This window comes from Anolis sagrei, chromosome 5 (genome assembly GCF_037176765.1).
Source record: "Anolis sagrei isolate rAnoSag1 chromosome 5, rAnoSag1.mat, whole genome shotgun sequence".
Lineage (NCBI taxonomy): Eukaryota > Metazoa > Chordata > Lepidosauria > Squamata > Dactyloidae > Anolis > Anolis sagrei.
The window spans coordinates 119,874,779-119,896,344 of NC_090025.1; the positions used below are offsets into that span (position 1 = coordinate 119,874,779).

At 37.7% G+C, this 21,566-nt stretch overlaps 1 protein-coding gene and 1 non-coding gene across 2 annotated transcripts in view; both read left to right on the forward strand.

Annotated features, from left to right (window-relative positions):
* The window catches only part of TBC1D22A (TBC1 domain family member 22A), a 170,198-nt gene extending 149,671 nt beyond the window's left edge, over nucleotides 1-20,527 (forward strand). The window contains exon 13 of the mRNA XM_060777812.2: nucleotides 16,951-20,527. Within this exon, the coding sequence (XP_060633795.2) occupies nucleotides 16,951-17,079 (129 nt within the window). The 3' untranslated portion in view covers nucleotides 17,080-20,527. The remainder of the gene's footprint in view (nucleotides 1-16,950) is intronic.
* Nucleotides 2,645-2,773, forward strand: LOC132777412 (U6atac minor spliceosomal RNA). Its single transcript, XR_009631693.2, has one exon. It is a non-coding gene; the product is annotated as a U6atac minor spliceosomal RNA (small nuclear RNA).
* Nucleotides 20,528-21,566: the final 1,039 nt, after the last annotated feature.

The window sequence follows — 21,566 nt, forward strand, 5'->3', positions numbered from 1 at the left end:
AAGTTTTTAAGAGTGGAATAGATTGGCTACTAAAGTGATCTCATTTTAAAACATTTCTCCCCACATGAGTTGAGTCCAAATTCATTGTATTAACTTGCCAATAATTAGTGTGTCCCAGTTTCGTTGGATCTATTCACCATCTGTAGGTGGTTTGACACATTTCTTCAAAATGGCCTTGTCTAACAGCTGGGTTACTCTTTTTCCCCTTGAACATACAAGCTTCTGAATCCATGCTGCCAGGTTGTGAGAGAACCTCACTTTGCTTGCTCGCATAACAGGACATGTATGATCTCTCCAAGCATTAATTCCTTGTTTAACATTTTAAGAGAGGTTAGTGTCCTAATCACACTTTTATGTTTTCTTTTATATCCCTGAATTTTTTATCCATTTTTCTCTAAAACTCCTTTTTTTGTTAAAACAATTCACTTTGACTAAGGTGGCTCAGAAGCTTTCCCTCCTAAACCCTGTGCAGTTTTGAGCCTTTTGCACAACATCATCTTGAAGATGTAGAGAAGGAAAAGTCACAGTATAAGTAAAAGGCAAATTAATTAACTTTTGCATAGTTTTTACTCCTGACCAAATGCATGGAGTAATTCCCGTTAACCTTCCTTCTGCCTGACAAGTGTTGATGCCGTGCTCCAGTGGTTTTATTGTTAGACTGAGAGTCATATGTACTCCTTTATAGTAGTAAGTCATGATAAACTAGTTTTTACAAATGTTTGTTAAATATAACAAGGTGGATAGAAAGAACTCGTTCTTCCCCAGGCTATCCTCCAATATGCCCTAGATTTTCTTTGTAATCTATTTGTTTCAAGGACTTGCTTGCCTAAAAATGTTCCCTGCTTTTCATTGTGTGGGGCTGAAGGAGGCAGCGCAACAACCCTTGTCAAACAGTATTTCAACCCTCCCCCCGCCAGGGGTCACGATCCCCAGGTTGAGAACTACTGCTCAGATCCTCCAGCACAATTCTGTGATCAGCTTCTGGTTGAAGCTGACCATAGAGTCACATTGGAAGACCTAGAGATTGTTAGAGAGGGGTTTTAAAATACATCTTTACCCACTTTTGTCAGGTCCTTTTTTCCTAACCCTTTCAGAAGAGGAGGGCCTACTGTAAGTATTTCGAAAACTATGATATCTACAGGGCACACCATGCAGTCATGCTGGTCACACGATCTTGAAGGTGTCTACGGACAACACTTGCTCTTTGGCTTAGAAATGGAGATGAACACCATCCCCCAGGGTCGGACATGACTAGACTTAATGTCAAGGAAAACCTTTACCCAATGATATCTACCAGTTGTTCTTAAATCTGCAAAGACTAGATGTACCAGTATCCTTACATTGTTTGTGTTCACAGTTAGTTACTATATGGGATTCATTTAAAGGACATCAGCTTCTCCTGGCATGTGAAAGACTGTGGGCATCTTGGATTTCATTTATGCACAGAAAAAATTGCAACTTGAACTGTACTGTAGTGGATAAGATTCTATTTTATACTCTTTTCTTGGTGGTTAAGACTTTCAAACACCCAATTAATTTTGTGATTGAACTGGGAACATTACAGAACTGTTTTGGAGTGTTTATGGTAATTCAGGATTACTGGACAAAAATTTAGTTACGTTGAATTCATATGTAAATTGTTATTTTAAATTCCATAGTCACTATATTTACAGAGAAAAAAGAGAAAAATTTTGATCATTCAGTATGTATATAGAAGCCAGAATGCAAAAATAAATTGTGCCTCATGGCAGCTAATGAAAGAATCATGGGTTTTTTTAAGTCAAAAGAAATTCTAATATATTCAGGATAGCATTAAGCTAATGAAAGAAAGGTTATGAAAAAAATGGAAAGGCAAAAATGATGATTTGTTCCTATTTACTGTGGTAATAGTAATTCATACCAGTATACTGAGGGCATATTAGGACTACTATAAACATGGGTCTAATTTGAGAAATGGCCCAAGTGACCTGGAAATATTTAATTTGGCAGTCGTCATGAATTTAAAGTAGTTCATTGGGTAAATTGGACCCAATTGCAATGAGTAAAATGAATTCAGCAAGAAATCCTTTATTATAGACTGGATGTTTTCTTCTTCTGTTGAATTACTGCAGTATTTCATCTAGTAAACTGGGACATTATTTTTCATTAAAATACGGTATATGTTGTCTTTATGCTCTCTGTATATTTCTACATAGGTGTGCAGTGAGAAAAATTAAGAAAACTAGGAAATTTACTCTGCACTACCCACACAGATGTTGATGGGTTCACTTATGATCCCTTTATTTAAAGTCAGACTGGTAAAGACTGTAATTTATAAAATTGTTACGATTTGAATGAAATAAAATGTTGATTGTTAGGACCTAAAAGCCTTCACATTTATTTCATGCTAAGTTCCATACAAACTGGATCAAAACCAGCAATGGAAGGGGGAAAAAGCCAAAGCAAGCTGATTGCCCTTAACTTTAAAAGATATTCAAGATGTGAATTAGATAGAAATTTCAAGTTTTGTTGAAATTGATTCATAATGTGTTCCTAATCTAGGAAAGAAAAATAAGTATTTATTAAGAAAGTATGAGAAATTGGCAGCTCAGGGCCTAAACTTTCCTGCAGTGTTAATTCTGCCTCATTAGATAACCCAATAAATTTATTTTAAGAAAGGAGAGAAGATTAACACTTACTTCAATCCAGATAGAAGAGGCCATGGTGTGCTGTAAACACACGCATATGGTTAAGGCATTGCAGCTTACTTTGTGACAACAAATTTGGTGACTTTCTGATTGAGCATGTGGACTTGTAACACAGATATAATGATGATGATGGTGATTGTTGTTTCCTACCCACCTCTCCCAATCGATCAATTCCAGGTCCTCCATCTTCTCCTTTTTTCCTTTATATTGGTAAACAGTATAGATGTGTCAGTTCCATAGAAATAGACACGTGGGGTAGATACTTTGTTGTTTCTGCAATGCCATATTTCATGCTAACATGAACTATGTGATTTAGCAGATTATGTATCTGTGAGCCACATAAAATGATGCAATATTTTTAGCTCAAAATGGAAGGGACATGAAATGTGTTAATTCTTCTGTTGATGTTCTAAAGAGCTGCTGCCAAAAGAGTTGTTTAGTTATGTGCCTTTGAGTTGATGCTGAATTATAGCAATCCTATCATTGGGTTTTCTTGGCAAGATTTAAGCAGAAGAAGTATTCCTATAAGTCTGTGTAACTTGTTTGTTTGTTTATACTATTCCTGTATTAACACCCTGTCATCAGCACCATTCCGCCCACAAAGGCTCCAGAGACAAGGAACAAATAAAAACCAATGAAAAATACAAAGACAAAAACATTTTGAAGCAGATTAAAACTCCTAAAACAGTCTAAATGCAATCCTAGAATGATTTATGTCAAGTTACTCAATGCAGTTTAATGGCAAATTTGGGATTCAAACCTTAATGAGCACTCAATCTGCTGTTATTGTTATTATATTTATTTATACCCGCAGTTCCCAACCTGTGGTCCGTGGACCACCAGTGGTGCCTAAGAACTAAAATATGGTCCACGGCCTCACCGTTACTACACTGTTGCAACAAGAATGACTGGTCTTGCGAAATCCTCTTATAGTGCCAAGGCAATGAGGATGTCGAGAGAGGAGAGTCTGACTACCCACAAAAGGCGAGACAACAAGCCTCCTGACTGCTGCTGCTTCTCCTCCTCCTCCCTCCCCCTGAGCAGAGCCATTCCATGTTGCACCTAAAAGCAGGGGCACCTTGGTATCTTCATTTTTAGGACTGTTCCTGGGGTTATTTGGGGTGCCAATTCAGAAAATTACATTGAATAGACCACATTAGCTCTCGATTATTAAATATGGTTTTCTGTGGATGAGCAGATGGTGATTACTGGATGGCATATGTTCTGTATCAGAAACTAGAGAAACTGTAAGTGGTCTATCCAATGCAATTTTCTGAATCAGCACCCCATATAACCAAAGTATATCTAAAGTTGACCAAGAATTGATTCATAACCCTTTTGGTACTAATGTTGTCCCTGGTCAAAGTGGTCCCTGGTCAAAAAAAGGTTGGGCACCACTGATTGACACCCTGCTTTATCTCTCCTGAAGTAGACTCAAAGTGGCTTCACATAAACATATTAGCATACAATTTAAAATATACAAGTATGCAAACATTAAAACAGAATTAAATATAAAACAGTATTTTAAAATTTCACAGTTGAAAACTATTAAAACATTTTCAAAGTTAAAAGCCACAGCACGCCCTGAATTGATCTTAAAAACCTTCTTCTTTAAAAGCATGTCTGAATAAAAAGGTTTTAGCCTGCTATGTGACATTTTCTGCACCTCTGCCGGTCTGGGACTGGGGTGGAGGTTCAGGACAAGGCCAATGCTATTTTGATATATTCTGATCTCCTTTTCTTCACCTTCTCCAGAAGCAGCACACAAAGTTTTATCAAAGTTGTAAGTCGGCTATCAGTGATACCAAATGTGATAGGGCTATCAACGTTTTCAGATTGTTCAAATCCATATTGTCATGTTTTATACTAAAAGTTTCTGTTTTCAGCATGCTTGTTTCCGGCATATATTTCCATCTTATCGTACTCAGTATCTTGCATAGTTTTAAATCCAGCCCTCCATGGTTTTTTTCAATGTTTGCTGAGGACTCTTAACTGCTATGTTGTAACTCACCTCGAGCCATGAGGAGAGGTGGGTAAAAATAAAATTATTGCTATTATCATTATTATTAACTGCAGAAGGCAGGATTTTCATCTTTTCCTGATGCAATGATCCGCGTCACAAGTGCGGTTGGTGGGGATGAGGGAGAAGGCCTTCTCGATGGTGGTCCCCCAGCCTTGGAATACTCTCCCTAGGGAGATTAGGCAGGCCCCCACACTGTCCTCCTTCTGGAAAGAACTGAAGACTTGGATGTTTGGACAATCTTTTGAGAATGTCTAGCCAATGGTCCACAATTAATGACACAACGCTGCACTTTTGTCCCATGCCCTAGATTATGAGTGACAACTTTTTCTATCCTATTCCCTTGTTCCTGTATGCAGTTGGCTGTGTTTTATGACAGTACTCACCATAGGTTATTGGCCACTGTTTTGAGCTTAAATTATTGTTTGATATGCTATTGGTTTTATCTTTTATTGTATTGTGTATTTATTTTGTGCGCTGTTTTAGGCACATTGTGCCATATGTAAGCTGCCTGAGTCCCTTCAGGGAGATGGAGGTGGGGTACAAAAATAAAGTAGTAGTAGTAGTTGTTGTTGTTGTCATTGTCATTGTCGTTGTTGTTGTTATTTTGTGGTTTCCCCCTGCAAGGGAATAAAGAGTAGCAAACATTCCAGATTTCTGGAAATCATTCTGTAATCTTCTCTTTAATATTGTTTCATAGAATGGTTGAAGAGCAACCATAAGAAGTCCTAAGAAAAATATGTAAGCTATTGTCCACAAAAATGTTATGGTATAAAGATATGGAAAATGAAGCTGAAGAAAGAATTTCTATACAATTAGTTCTAAAGATAGAGTAAATAGTAGCTGTAGGTTTCATGTGATGGTGCCTAATATAATCCCTGATAGATATATTACATTTGTATTATTCTTTGGTTGATTGAATTGCTGTTGAACCCTTAGATAGGAATGCCAGGAAGAAAGTGTTGTTTTCTTGATGTATAGTTTATCTTCTACATTTCTGTACTTGCTTTGGCTATAATGAAGGCTCCATCATAAAATAATGTGACAGCAACTTGAATGCAGCAGAGTAGCAGCATGAATTACCAGCATGACACAGCAAGTGAACAATTTTGGCTTGCCAGCTCGGTATTGTAACCCTCCAAATTTTGTAGAAGGTCCAAATATAAATGAGATGGTGTGATGTTTGGAGTGATTCCAGATCAACCTAAATAGACTGAATTCATGCTCTACCAATGATACAGGCATGTTACCTTGTCTTCCTGCTTGTGATACACACAAACAGACACCTTGTGCTGGCATATTTCTTCAGCAGTATCTGATATATTACTGACTCCTGCTCACAAAATGAACTGTACCATTAAAAGAATCTGACACTTTTCCTTCATTGTTTTATTTGGTTCTTAAGACAGAATTTATTCATAACCCTGAGATCATGCCTTGTTACAATTTTGAACACTAGTTTTTTCCCCCCAGCTTTTACCTAGCTATTTCATATAGAGACAGTTTCTTAATGCACGGAGACTTTCCTTTAAACAATCCAAAATGAACAACACATTGAGGAAAAGAAGCAAACTAGAAATTACGATGAGCAGAGACGGAAACTTCCCCCTAGTGTTTGGAAATAATGAAGTAGACAATCTCTTAAGTAGAAAACCTTATTACTTCACAACAAGCATATCAGAAATTCATCAAAGAAGAAGAACACTGCATGTCATTTTTTAAAAATGGAAGAATTGCGTTTCTTGGAAATTGCCTTGTATGGACTTCTGATTGCCTCTAATAGTGATATATTCAAACTTCCATAGACATTACGACCCACATATTCCTTCGCATTGTTGTGTGTAACAACCATGTATCTTATATTAAAGAGTCACTTATTTCCAGTATTTGCTAATGTTATCTTACCAAATACCTTAGACAGTATGCTTCAGCATTACTTAGTTGTATGAAGTTTTGGTAGCATTAATGGAATGTAGGCTTAGTAAGAACAAAAAATCATAAGTGCTGTGCCGAGTTTTATGTAATGCCTTGTAGTAATGTACTTATTACAAATTTCTCTGCTGTATGCATGCAAGGCAGGCTAGACTGTGTTGATTAGCTAAAACATAATTGATTTAATAAATCCCACTTGTTGCTCCAATGCACTCCCACAACCTCAGAGTCTTGTGCAGTTGTACAGAATCACAATCCGTTCTGGTTTGTTTCATTCGTACAGCCCTGTTTTAATTTTCAAGCATCTTTCCCGAAATAGATGCCTTTCCTAATGAGCTTTTTTGTCCAAGGTCCAAAAAAATTGGATATTTTCAGTCCATTGGCGACAAAGCGCCAGGGCCTACAGCCGAGTGCGCTGAGCACCTGGCGCACTCAGCTGTAGACCCTGGCAGGCCCTGGCAGGCCCTACAGCCAAGCTCAAAAAATTAGTCAACCAAGCAGTTGCTGTTCCCACTTAATTTACATTTCACCAATATTTCAGTACAGAAGGGGGGGTGTACCATTCTGTACTACCGAATGAACAGTACGAAACTAAGACATGAAAGAGACAAATGAGATAAATACCCATGACTACAACCTCATAGTGTGGGCTCCTCCATCCTCATCTGAAGACATATTTAGAGGTGAATGGGACTGGTATACTCACAATAATTTTAGTAATTTTAAAAGCCATGGGATGTGGCCCCTTAACACCAACAGCCTTTTTCCTATATCTCCAGAAATGGACTCTATTCTAGGCAAGAAAGCATATGAGTTGAGCTTTCAATATTTGTTTGAGGCATAAACTAGAGAAAAGACATCAACACCCCCCTCCAACCAGTCTTTACCAGATAGTGGGAAAGTATTTTTGAACACTTTATGATGCCAAGGGGGAAGAAGCAGTGGGGCAGAAAACAGGGGAAAAATTCTCTATCATTCTGCCCTGGTCCTTTGTGGCCAGCTCGCTTTGCTATGGCAGTTGAGGTGAAAGCTTTTAAAGAAAGGGATGGGGGAGATCCTCTTGTTCTTTTCTTAACCTACCACACCTTTTAAATATTGCACCAGTGATTTTGTTAGTTGACCATTCATAACTATTACAAGAGATGCATCTTTGTAAAATAGTTTCCCCCACATTTTTCTTCAGTAGAAATTGAGTAACAATGTCAGCTATTGGCTTTATCAGTGTGTAGTTCCCCCCCCCCCCCCAAGAAAATCCTGTACATGTAACTACCAAATTCAATCAGAGCTGTTGATAAGAGGATAAACCCAAAAAGGTTGGAGTACGAAGTGGAGGATATCAAATAAGGCAACATATGCCTCTCTTTTCAGACAAGCTGATGTAAGATGATTTATTTATTTATTGTTTTTGTCTAGTCTCTCATGAGTCACTAAGTGCTTGTGCATATAGATGTTCTTATCTTACATCAAAATTGTCACACTGAAGCAGCCAGACTGAAAAATAATCAGAATTATAAATGCCTTGTTCTGACACAAATAAGATTTAAAATTTCTTCCGGGAATAGTATTGGTAACAGTCTATTGTTATCAATCCTGGTTAGCTTTTGTAATCATGACAAAAAATGAAGTTGTCTTCTTCCACAGATATCTGATTGTTCCTCTTAGAACTTGTCTACACTGGCCCTATGTCCTGGTTTCAACCAAATGTTGCTCCTGGACAGTTATTTCTAATTGGTAATGTGGGGGTAAAACTGGTTGATTTAGTTTTATCTTGCATAAGGAGAAATCAGTCATCCCATTGAATCAATGAGATTTACGTATATGTTGATTTACCATTCAATTATTGTTGTTGTTGTTGTTGCTATTATTTTTTAAAAAAAACTTTATTTATACCTCGTCCCATCTCCCAAGAAGGGACTCAAAGTGCCTTACAGTAATAAAAACACAGTAAACATAAAACAAAATACGTAGCATATCAAATTATTATACAAAACAATTATATATTGCATGTTCCAGAGTAGGGAAACCAGACAATCTCCACATCAACACTGACATAGAAACAACAAGGAATGGCTCTTCGTCAGGAGGGCTTTGATTACGTTTGATTACGTTTTCTTGCCCTGGTGAAAGGAGTTGGACAGCATGGCCTTAAGTATGGTGGTTCTGTGTGGGAAGTTTGCCCCAATTTTGTTATTGGTTGGGTTCAGCATGCTCTTTGATTGTAGGTGAACTATAAATCCCAGTAACTACAACTCTCAAATGTCAAGCTCTTTTTCCCCCAAACCCGCATCTGTGTTCATATTTGGGCATATGGAATATTCGTGCCAAGTTTGGTCCAGATCCATCATGGTTTGAGTCCATGGTACTCTCTGGATATAGGTGAACTACAACTCCCAAACTCAAGGTCAATGCTCACCAAACCCTTCTGGTGTTTTCTGTTGATCATGGGAGTCCTGTATGCCCCATTTGGTTCAATTCTATCATGTAGGTGAACTATAAATCCCAGCAACTACAACTCCCAAAAGACAAAATCAAATTTTGTGAGTGAAGGACATACATTGGGTTGTTAGGTGTATGCTGTCCAAATTTGGTGTCAATTTGTCTAGTGGTTTATGAGTTATGTTAATCCCACAAATGAACATTTCACTTTTATTTATATAGATTCAGATTGTAATACACAAAATGAAAAAATCAAGGGGATTTTTTTCAACAAGGCACTACATGCTTTTGCGTAAAAGTGTGGGTCCATGAGCCCCACACCGTTTTAAGTTACATTGAAATCATTTATTATATGAGAGTAGAATGGTCTTACCTGATAGTTTACTTGCAAATATAAGAATATAAATTTAAAACAAAGTTTTAAATTTCTTCTAAATGGATTCCTGTTCCTATCTATTGTTTTAAAAACAATTCTGGGTGCATCCCTGGAAATCTGTTCCTTCGTATACCATTTGAAATATAAAAGGGGACAAAACAGCCCCTCAATTTGTTACATTTATTTTCTGTGACTTCAGGCACTTCCTTCCATGAAATTGTTTCTCCTGAAAAATTTGAAATTAATCACATGGACAATATCTCCCCCTATGTTATCAAAAGATTAATGGAAGATTGTTCTGTCAAATTGTCACCTTCTCAGTTTCACCTTGTTGAGAACTGTCAGTCCTTGTTGACCAATTTTAAAAGGTGGCAGTTGCGTCCGATATAACTATCACTTATTTTTCTATTTTTAGAGGCTTCTTCCAGAACTTGACAGGGTTTTTTTCAGGCTAATAACAGAATTGTCAGAGAAATCAGCTCTAAGAGAGTGCATTTACTGATTCGTTCAGGGTTGAAGCTTGGGATATTTGTGGGACCATGCCTACGAGATCAGAGATAATTTTGAGGGTGATGGATAAAAGTCATACGGCAAAGGCTCGGTTCAGAATCCTCAAGTGTGCGAAAAAGTGGAAACAGTTTAAAGGCATCCCAGGTGTGCTGCACAAAAATAAAGGAAAATAGGTTTTGTGAAAATAAAGGATTGCTTGTTAAATGTGATGTGATAGCATAGACATTTTGGTTTTTTACGATGCATTAGACTGTGTATTTCTGTGTCTCAGAGAGAGAAACATATCCACCTTCAGATCTAGCTATCCTCATTGGTGTGCGGATTGACCTTTTTTTTTGTCTACACATAGTTTAATCTTTTCTATGAAGCACACTTGTGTTCTGTGTTTGATCCACTGGTTAAAAGGTCATGGAATGTGAAAGAAAGGTTAAAAATAAGATAAAAATGTTCTTTTTATAGGCACCGTTTGCAAGAAACGTTCAGACTCAGTTGAAAGTCTAACAATTAGGACAAATAAACCAAAAGTCAAGCTTTATGAAGAAAAGCATTAAATCAGATTGCCAAAATTCAATAATCTGAAGCATGTATTGATTGATTTCTTTGAAGCTCTGTGCCTGTATGTATTGGGGGGGGGGGGCATTAACACTGTTAAATGAACAGAAAGAATGTGTAAGAGACACTGATTTATGGCATAGTTAAAATATGCTGCTCCCCATCTTCTGAATTTAACTCAACTTTGAAATCTTGAAGTGTCTCATGAATATGCATTGCATTTTCACCAAAAAGATCTGCTTCCTTCACACTTTTAAGGGTGTATCATTTATGGTCTCATATGATACTGGTATTGCTGGAGTACTAAAAAAACAGGGTAATAATTTTTTTATATCTTAATATCAAACAATAGGCACAGTGTGCATATTTGATGTAGCGCCGATGTTGCCCACAATCCATATAGTATATGTGTTCATTCATTTTTAAGATGTTCAGAAAGTGGCAGAAATAACTTCTGTAGTTGATCAGATTATAGCTCCTCGTACATGAACTGCCACTGAACTTCAATTGAATCTATGCGATGACTTTTTGAGCCATTAACAGAGTATGATTCCTAACATAATGATAATAACATACAATTATCAATTAAATCATAAAACGCAACATCATTTAACATGAAAACGTGGAATTAAAAACATACCAATATAAACATTTAAATCACACAATGCAACAATCGTAGTCCAGGTAGTTCCAATTATCATATCTATTGCACATAGTCCCAGATCATTCCTTATACTGCTTACTGCCCAAAGGCTTGGTCCCATAGCCAAGTTTTCATTTTTCTTCTGAAGGCCAGGAGGGAGGGTGCTGATCTAATTTTGTTGGGGAGGGAGTTCCATAGCTGAGGAGCCACCACTGAGAAGGCCCTGTCTGGCTTCCCCACCAATCACACTTGTGAGAGAGGTGGAACCGAGAGCAGGGACTCCCCAGATGATCTTAATCTCTGAGGTGGTTCATAGAGGGAGATACATTCGGACAGGTACTGCTTTCCCAGTGTCCTAGTCCAACACCCAAACCACTGTACCACACTGATTCTTGACATACCCAGACCTTGTGTAAAATTCAGCATTTAAGAAAAGCAGTTGTATCAGATTGTATCAGAAACAGAAAACTCAAATTTACTTATTTATTTAGGATATTTGTATCCCACTTTTCTCCACAACATGGACCGTAGGTGGCTTACTAACTGAATACAAACATTAAAATCCTTCAATCAGGAGAACAAAATAGATAAAACTATGATTAAACAACAATCAATAAAATCCCACATTTCAGTTAAAACCATAACCTCCTCCCCCATGTATCCCTCCTTCATCCCAGTCATAAAATCTCCAATTCCTGCCATGGCTCAATTAAAGGCCTTGTTAAATAAGAAGGTCTTTACCACCTTCATAAAGCTGAGCAAAGATGGAGCAGCACTTAGTTCTTTGGGGAGGGAGTTCCAGAGGGCCAGGGTTGCACCCGAGAAGGAACCTTCTTTAGTTATGCTTAAACACATACTGGTGGGGACTCAGACATTGATTCGAGTTTCTCTGCTTATTCTAAGTTTGCGCACTGAGATGTATCGGGGAACATGACTCTTCAAGTATCTCTAAATAGAATGCTTTCGTGGGCTCACTACATTACCGTCAACAGTTTGTGCAAATCAGCCCTGATAAATGTTACACATAATTTTCAAACCCATAGCTTTCAATCATTTCAATTAGGATTAATCGGAGAAATTTGAAATGTGAATGTTAAGTACCAAAGTTTCATAAAGGAAATGAAGCAATGCGACACATATGATTGATAATAGTGACTCTCTTGATAGCAAGAATTGCAATGATTGTATAAAGTACATGGCTTGTTATCAGATGTCTTATTGCTTCTGCCATCCGATACTCAGCAAGGAGTAATGAACTTGTTCAAGCTGCTGTGTTGCTTTTAGGGTCTTTGATAGTAAGTCTGCAATATTTCCATAGCCTTAAGCCTAAGATTTTCAAGAAGGTGATTATTGGCCATTCATTATTGAGGACCATCACATACTTCAGTAAAATTATTTCAACCACGGAGTCTCTTCGCTGTGTTGCTGTTCCTCCTTACTTTTGCTACCTGTCCTCTTGCTTGTCTGAGCTTGCATACAGGAACCAGAGTGAGAAGACAGAAGCAGCTTCCTTGCTTTAAACTCTATTTCCTGGTGGCATTGTATCCAGGAGAGGGCAATTGAGTGGGCAGCAGGCACAGGAGTAGCAGGAGGTCATATCTGAGAGTTGATATAGAACTCTTCTATTTTTAAATTTTGTGTGCATTCTTTGTATAGCCTATACTGTTACTGCCTGTGGCTTCTTAGTCAGCCAATATTTCTTCTTCCAAAGCATCCCATCATTTAACATGTTTCAGTGGGAGGACACATTTTACATACATCTGGTTTTGAAATTGTCTCTCTCAGTTCATGCAAACTTCATCATTTGCAATCCAAACTATGGGGCTACTAATTTAAACAGCTGGATAGTTTAAGCGGCTCTTAAGGGATTTCTATGTACAAAATTTTGAAACTTAATTCCTACCTGTAGTGTAATAAAGCTGCAATAATGTATGCTCTAACTTCTACAATGTTCTTAGAAATAAAAGAGATAAACAATATCCTATTATAGGAGTGGTTTCCAACCTTTTTTTTGACCAGGGACCACTCTCCAACATTAGTACCAAAAGGGTTACAAATCAGTTTTTGGTCAACTTTAGGTTCAGTTTGGTTATTTGGGATGCTGATTCAGAAAACTGCATTGGATCGACCACATCAGCCCTAGTTTCTGAAACAGAACATATGCCATCCACTAGTTACCATCTGCTCGCCCTCAAAAAACCATTATTTAATAATCTAGAGCTATTGTGATCTATGCAATGCAATTTTCTGAATCAGCACCCCAAATAACCCCAGAAGCAGGTTTGGGCTATGTTATTATCCATGGATTTTGTTAAGACTTGTGTTAAAATAAAAAAGAACTGGAGGGTGCTGAGACTGAAAATAAATACAAAAAGCAGAGCTTGAGATCCAAGAAACTGTCCCTAATGGCTTGAAGAAGAAGAAGGAGAAGGAGAAGAACTTACAAAGGGCTATTTTCCCATTACAACTCTTGTGTATGGCAATGAGAGATGATGATGATAATAATAATAATAATAATAATAATAATAATAATAATAATAATAATATAACAACAACAACATTGGAGGACTCTCCTTTTCTCTCCCGCTCTCCTCCAGCAGCGCTAAGGAAACCATGAGAACGACGCTGGCCTCCTTCTTTCTTTCCTTCCTCTCTTTCTCTCCTTTCCCCCCCCCTCCCTCCCCCCCTCTCTCTTCTCCAGTGGCACCAGGGAAGCTGCGAAAGAGCAAGGGCAACAGCGCTGACCTCCTTCCTTCCTTCTCTTCCTCTTCTCTCTCTCTTCTCCAACAGTGTTGGGGAAGCCACGAGAGGGCGAGGGCCACAGCGCTTGCTTGCTTGCTTGCTTCCTTCCTTCCTTCCTTCCTTCCTTCCCCTCCCTCTCCTTCTCTTTCTCGCTCTCCTCCAACGGCGCCGAGGAAGCTGCAAGAGGGCAAGGACAATGGTGCTGGCCTTCTTCCTTCCCTCCATCTCCTTCTCTCTCACACTCTTCTCCAATAGCGGAACTCACCCCCTACAGCCGACCTTATTTTAGGTCTCGTGACCCACCAGTGGGTCGCGGCCCACAGTTTGAAAACTGTATCATAGTAAGGATGGGAATACAGCTCTTTGATCCTTAATCAGTTTGGACAGTTTTGGGAGGTTTCTAGGCCAAAAATTACCTGGAAATTGTCCTCATATTAATAAAAATGTTGCTTTTGATTGCCTAAGTGGAGGCTCCATTTGTTTTGCTTCAATATTCACTTCATAATACTTTAATACTTGCACTATTTTGAGAGCGGCTACACACTTTGTGAGATAACTGCTTCTGTGGCAGAGTTACTTTATTATCCACATTGCTGCAAGCATTTTTAAATCTGACTCATCTCGTTTGAGGTCCTTGTCACAGAGGTTTGAAACAATTACTGACTTAAGATTAAAAGGTAGCTTTATTATACTTTGGAGCTTCCTTGAAACACCATTTTAGACTATCTGCACCCCCTTCAAGTCTTTTCCAACTAATGAAATCTCTAAGGTGAGGCTTTCTTTCTTGGCACAAAATATTCATAAGGGGGTTTCCCTTTGCCTCCCTCTAAGGCTGAGAGGGTGGAACTTGACTAAAGGCACCCAGTGGGTTTCCATGACGGAGCAGGGATTTGAACTTGGATCTCTAGAGTCTTAAGCCAGTGTTCAAACCACTATACCACACTGCTTCATTAAAAAGCTCTATATTAAAACTAATAATGAAAGGGGAGTATTAAAAGGCATTGAGGAGAGTATCAGGAGTAAAATAAATATATGCATAAGATAACTTAATCTCTTTTTATTTTTCTTTCACTGTTCTATGGTAATAATAATGTAATAATAATATAATATAATAATAATAATAATAATAATAATAATAATAATAATACAGACTTTACCTGCCCAGAAAATCAGGAGGCAAAGGGCTTCTGCAAGTGAAACAAATGATAGAAGAAGAGAAACATGCACTGGCAGATTATGTGAAAGGCAGTCAAGAACCAACATTGAGGGAAGTCAATAGTAGTAAACTGTTTAAAGTGCAAAAGAAAAAGAGGGAATACCGTAAAAACGTAATCCAGAGCAGAAGAGAAAACTGGCAAAAGAAGGCTCTCCATGGACAGTTTCTGGCAAAAATTGAGAACCAAATTGACAAAGAAAAAACATGGCTGTGGCTCACAAATGGAACTCCGAAAAAGGAGATGGGAGGCCCGATTCTGGCAGCCCAAGAGCAAGCCATTCGAACTAATGCCATCAAAACTAGAATTGAAAAGTCAGCAACAGATCCCAAATGTAGACTCTGCAAGGAAGCAGATGAAACAATGGATCACATCCTCAGCTGCTTCAAGAAGATTGCGCAGACAGACTACAAGCAGAGGCATAACACCATTGCTCAGATGATGCATTGGAACTTGTGCCACAAATACCATCTGCCTGCAACAAAGAACTGGTGGAATCACAAGCCGGAAAGAGTTACAGAGAATGAACATGCCAAACTCCTCTGGGACTTCCGGATTCAGAGTTTTGGAGCATAATACTCCTGACCTCAAAATCGTATTAAAAAACAAAGTATGGATCATAGATGTTGCAATCCCAGGTGACAGCAGGATTGCAGAGAAACAATTCGAAAAGCTGACATGATATGAGGATTTAAATATCAAACTGCAAAGACTCTGGCACAAGCCAGTAAAGGTGGTCCCAGTGGTGATCGGTACATTGGGTGCAGTGCTTAAAGACCTTGGCCTGCACTTAAACACAATCGGCGCTGACAAAATTACCATCTGCCAGCTGCAGAAGGCCACCTTACTGGGATCTGCACGCATTATTCGCCGATACATCACACAGTCCTAGACACTTGGGAAGTGTCTGACAAGTGATCCAATTCAACAGCCAGCAGAGTGTCTGCTGTGGACTCATCCTGTTGTGTTTCAAATAATAATAATAAACTTTATTTGTATTCCACTCTATCTCCCCAAGGGAACTCAGGGCAGATTCCAACATAACAGTGGCAAACATTCAGTGCCTAGTAAATACACGATACCAACATAAAATCCCAGAAAAACCCACATATAAAAGTAACATTAAAACCTAACATAAAATTAAAACCTAACATCAGTTAATTCAACCTGACATCAATACATTAAACTTCATGTAATCAGACAAAATTCTATAATAACATAAAATCTAAACAAAACATCCATATTAGTGTACAAAAGCTAGCTAGAATTCGCAAAATGGTGTGGGTTGGTTATGTAGTCAAATGAGGTCATTGGGCTGGTGTGACCAGAGAAGGCCAAATATGAATAGTTCTCAATCAGAGGCCCGACAGTGATATCTCGACCATCTAATCCTCCTTCTTTCCATATGCTAGTGAGCAAAAATAGGTCTTCAGTTGTTTTTTAAAGGAGAGGAGGGAGGGGAGCAGCTTTATTTCTTTAGGGAGGGAGTTCCAGAGCTTATCTCCTGAATGATTCTCCCAGGTTTACTCATCTTGGGAATACTGTTTTTTAATTGCTGTATTTCTATATACATGTTGCATGGCAAGTATTTCTGGGCATCTCAAACAATTGTTATGAATGTTTGCTCTATAATAAATATAAAACATATTTTACCTGTGATGTATAAGTTCATTTCAAACAGAACCATTTTCAAAATAAATCAGAATAACATGTAGTTCTAGTGTTGATGGAAAGTTCTAGTTGCTTTTTCTAAACAAACCTTCACCAACCTAATGAGACCTGAGACGGTGACAAAATATCTCTAGTTCTAATTCTCTTCTTTTTCTTTTCTCTTTAAGGAACTACTAATCTTTTTACAGAACCTACCCACAATGCATTGGGGAAATGAAGAGATCAGTGTTCTCCTCGCAGAAGCCTACAGGCTGAAGTTTGCATTTGCAGATGCTCCCAACCATTACAAGAGATGAAAGAACAAAAGAAATAAATGTATACTGCTGTTGTGGCATCATTTTTCATTATTCTTGTTGTGTGAAACACCGTTACCCACCCAATTATTCATGTGAAGCGTTCCAGTATAGTTCTGCAAGAACCTATGTGATCATTGGATTACCAAAGAAATGGACAACACAGAAGACCATGTTGGTTTCAAAGGGAACATTTTTGTTCAATGCCTACAGAAAAGTTGGAAGCTCCCTTTTCTTATTATCATGCTTCCGTTTTCCTTCAGTAATTGACTTATTATGTTAATGAAGAAAGTGTTTTATGTTCATTGGTATCTAATGACTGATTGTCTTGTCTCCATGAGCTTTATTCCTAGTTGATTGTGTTCATTATTTTGATGGAAATATTTCTGGTGTCTGGTGTGCTTGGGAGCTAATAGGAATAATCAGTCTTGCATTGAAAATGAGGACAAATGAATTGGGTGGTAAGGTCACATAGGAGTTGTATGGGCTTGTTTTTATTTTAGTTTGAAACACAAAATATTTAAATACCTTTAGTGTTATCTTTGTTTACACAAATAAACCAAGTTAACAGATTTCAGTGGAACACAATGTTGAGAACTTGAAAACTATGCCACATACATGAACACAAGAAATCCCCAGATGTTATACACTGTGAAGGGCAAATAGTGTTAATAACTTATTTCACTTTACTTTCTGCAGTGTGTTGGCTGTACATTAAGAAATGGCTCTCTTCTGCCATAACAATGTACACATAACTTAATGCTTAAAGCTATCAAATATTTTCAGTATGTAGACTTCTAATCGTCAAGGATTTTTTTAAAAAATGAGAACCTTAATTTACAGTAAAGGATATATTTTAATGTGTGATTGCCTTATGATGAATTTCTAACATGATTGGAACAATTAAAAAATGGATCTTTATCTGATGCATTTTATGTCTAACTCCACCAAACATAGGCTGCTTTGATTGTGGAGGAAACACAGAAATAGTTAGTTGCTCTCCCAGCCAACAACCAAGTTTCTGCTTCACCCTTTCACATGGATTTTTAATTGTGTTAAGCAAATTTTGGAACACAAGATAGATGGTGATTCTGCTATTCGAGTCTCCCTGTTTGCCATTTCAATTTGCTTTACTTACCAATTATGTTGGCTAAAAAAAGAAGTTTGCCAGAGGAATTTGCCTGTATAAGATATGCATTTGAGGACTAATGCACAAGTTGATTGAAAATTTTGTCTCACCTGAAAACATCTAACAAATCAAACTATGATTTTGGTAACTTAAGTTGCTGCACTTTATAGAAGGCTCTAGCAAACATTAATAGTTATTAACCTACTTTAAGGGCCTATTTATCCAAATAGTACACTTGTAGTATCCAATGTTAAAAGTTATCCCTGCACTGGACAATTTTGGGCGAAATAGATGGGGTTTGGATATTTTTTACATAAATGTGCATAGGAAGCCAGCATACCATCGAGAAGGTGATGCTGCACTTTTCGTCCATCTGTCCCAACTAGCCTCGCTGTCCCCAAATGAGATGGGATGATGAAAATAGTATTTTATCAACACCTGCAGGGGAATGGGTCCCCTAGCCCTCATTTTGGAAACATTTTTTCTTAATTGGATTAGCCCTAAACTCTGTAGATCTTAATTTCAAGAGCTCTTCAAATGTGCCTTTTGGTTTTGCTTTGTATGTCTTTCAGTTTAGCTGTACTTGTTATATTGCTGCCTAACAGAAGTGTAGAAGCCTCAATATATAAGAAGAGTTGTTTACTGTCCCACAGCCCCACACACACTTTGGAGGATTGGCTTTAAAGTGCGATAGATTCGTGTTCTTTAGAGGCTATAAAGATACCTTAAGGGTATTTTAAATATATATATATATATTGAAAAATTATTTACAAGTGTCTTACTATTTAGCCATGCATATTTTGGGGACGCTGGGTGTGAAATCCAGGCTTCCCCTAGTTTAAATCCTCATTTTCCCGAACACATGGCTGTTTAATAGCTTTATTGAATTAATACAATTGTTCTGTGATTTTCTGGATTGATGGGTATGACCACTTTCATGGGGATGGAGAGCTTCCAAGACAACAATAAAGGGGGAGCTGGTAGTGTTGCCTTACCTAAGCAATCACAATACAACATTGCTTAAAGGAGAAGACATATACTGCTACAACACCTATCCTTCCAGAAAGTAATATAATGTGCATGGAAGGTTGGGTCTAGCATAGTATTAGCAGATACTGCCATAGGAGGTTTTCATCTTGTCATGAAGATATTACATAGTAGTACATGTTATGGAGATGGAATTGATTTCTGTGGCATAGTTCAACATTTCTACAGAGCACGGGGTATGTGTCTTACTCAAACACCAGATAACTGCTAACTTTTATGTTCATATATGATTTCTCTGCCATGTTTGTCTCTTAAGTTTACAAAGTGTCATGTTGTGCCTAACAAAACTTCTTCCAGTAGCAGAATACAAAACTAAAATAGCAAAAACATAATACCTGTTAATGACGAGGAACATTTTTAAAAAGGAAAAAAGTGCAATTTCCGTACACATGGGATTTTTAGAAATGCAATTATAAGGAGTCTGTGATATTATATTGGGGGGGGGGGGGGATATTTGAGGAACAAGAATAATAAGCTTCCTTTATAAGTTCTATTTGTGATCTGACTCATCGCAGCTTCCAAGCTCCATTAGGAGTTAAATTGCTTCCTATTGAAAAATTAAGAAATATATCATAGTGGGGGAAAAACCTGGAAAAGCTAGAAAAAGCAGGTTAAGCACATCAGATTTTCCTAAATGCAGAACGTGCATTCTTGTTTTATACAAATGGGGTATTTTGCAGATGACTGATATAATTTCATGCACATCTTTCCCTATATATATGGTATGTATTCCCTATATACCTTTCTTTTAAAAGGGAATTAATCTTAGTTTTTGATAGTTTTTTGTATCTCAGGTAAAGTGCCATCCCAACCAAATGTTACGTGGAAGACATATTTCTGCCATTTCTACATCCCTTTACTAGAACAAGAAAAGTAACAATTAAATTGGTATTTAATGTAGCTATTCTTCTGTTAATATTTTCAGCATAGAAAAGATATCAGGACATCCAGTAATGTAACCTGATGTGTAGTTTCCTAAAAGTTCATCAGGAAAATGCTGAAGATGCTGTTGTCATAAATGCAATACTAATTAATCTCTGTAACAAAAAATTGTACAGTGCAAATAACCAATTTATATCTATGGCATATGCTTTGTAAATAGTAAACAATATATTGAAATGTGTAAATATAATACAAGGAGGAATATTAACTATCAATCATCTGTACATCTTAAATATAACAAACTAGTTGCACTAGTCTTTAATTTGATATGGAAGAACCCCATAGATTTGTATTTAACTTGAGAACTCTACAATAAAATGTAAGTACCTAAAACTGATGCTGAGATATGTAGTTTTTGGGGAACATTTCTGGCTACTTCCTATATTGGAATCTTTCTTTAAACATAGAAATACTCCTGGGAAACAACAACTAGGTGATGACTGCATCAAGTGTGTGTGTGTGAAAAGACCAATTTGATCTGTGTTTGGAAGTAGGCATTGCGTTTAATACATGACTATGGGATTGCAACACTAAACTTTTTTTTCAGACTTTGTTGCATACTGCTTCCAACAATTTGTCATGCCATGAATGGTGAGAGGAATGAGATACTAGATGTTTCCTTTGTGAAAACTAGAAGACCTTTCTTTTATTAGTAACAGTCAAACTACATTGTCCTATAGCAGCAATATGTGGCACTAAGAACTGGTAGAGATAGGTTCAGTTTATTCTTTGAAAATACTTTCCACGTTTGTTTATTTGTATTTGAGTGTTAATATATATATTTTAAAAATACCCAGAGGAAAATAGGAAGAAAGGATGTACTGGCAAACATTCTTTGCCTTACTGTGTTTTGGAATGTGTAACATGTAAGCAAATCAAGGATGTAAACCTTGACCTAAATTAACGTGCTAGTCCTGACTAAAGTACCTATTGAATCAATCACTAAATGTCATGTCAACATTTATCGAAATCTCATTGGTTCAGTGATATGTACTCTGCAGTTAGCTGTCCACATTCAAGGGAGTTAGGAACAGAGGACTCCCATAGGTATGGAAAACATGCAGATATCTCTGGGATGTTCTCAGGGTTGGCAAGGGGCCAGGAAGGGAACACAGGGCACTGCTGCTACCACTATTATCCCCAGGAGTGCACTAACCCTTACCTGGCCTTCCTCCTTCTCTCTCCACTCACATTCCCTCCCTGTCTCTCTCTCTGTTGATCAGGGTTAATGTGGCGACACTGAGTGCAATGTAAAGGAGCCCAGAAGGGTAGTGATGGACAGGGAGGCCATAATGAGTATGTGGGAAGCGGAGCCGCTTCCTCCTCTACTTGCTCCCCTTCCTGCCTCTTTCTCTGCCACCTTCCCTTTCTG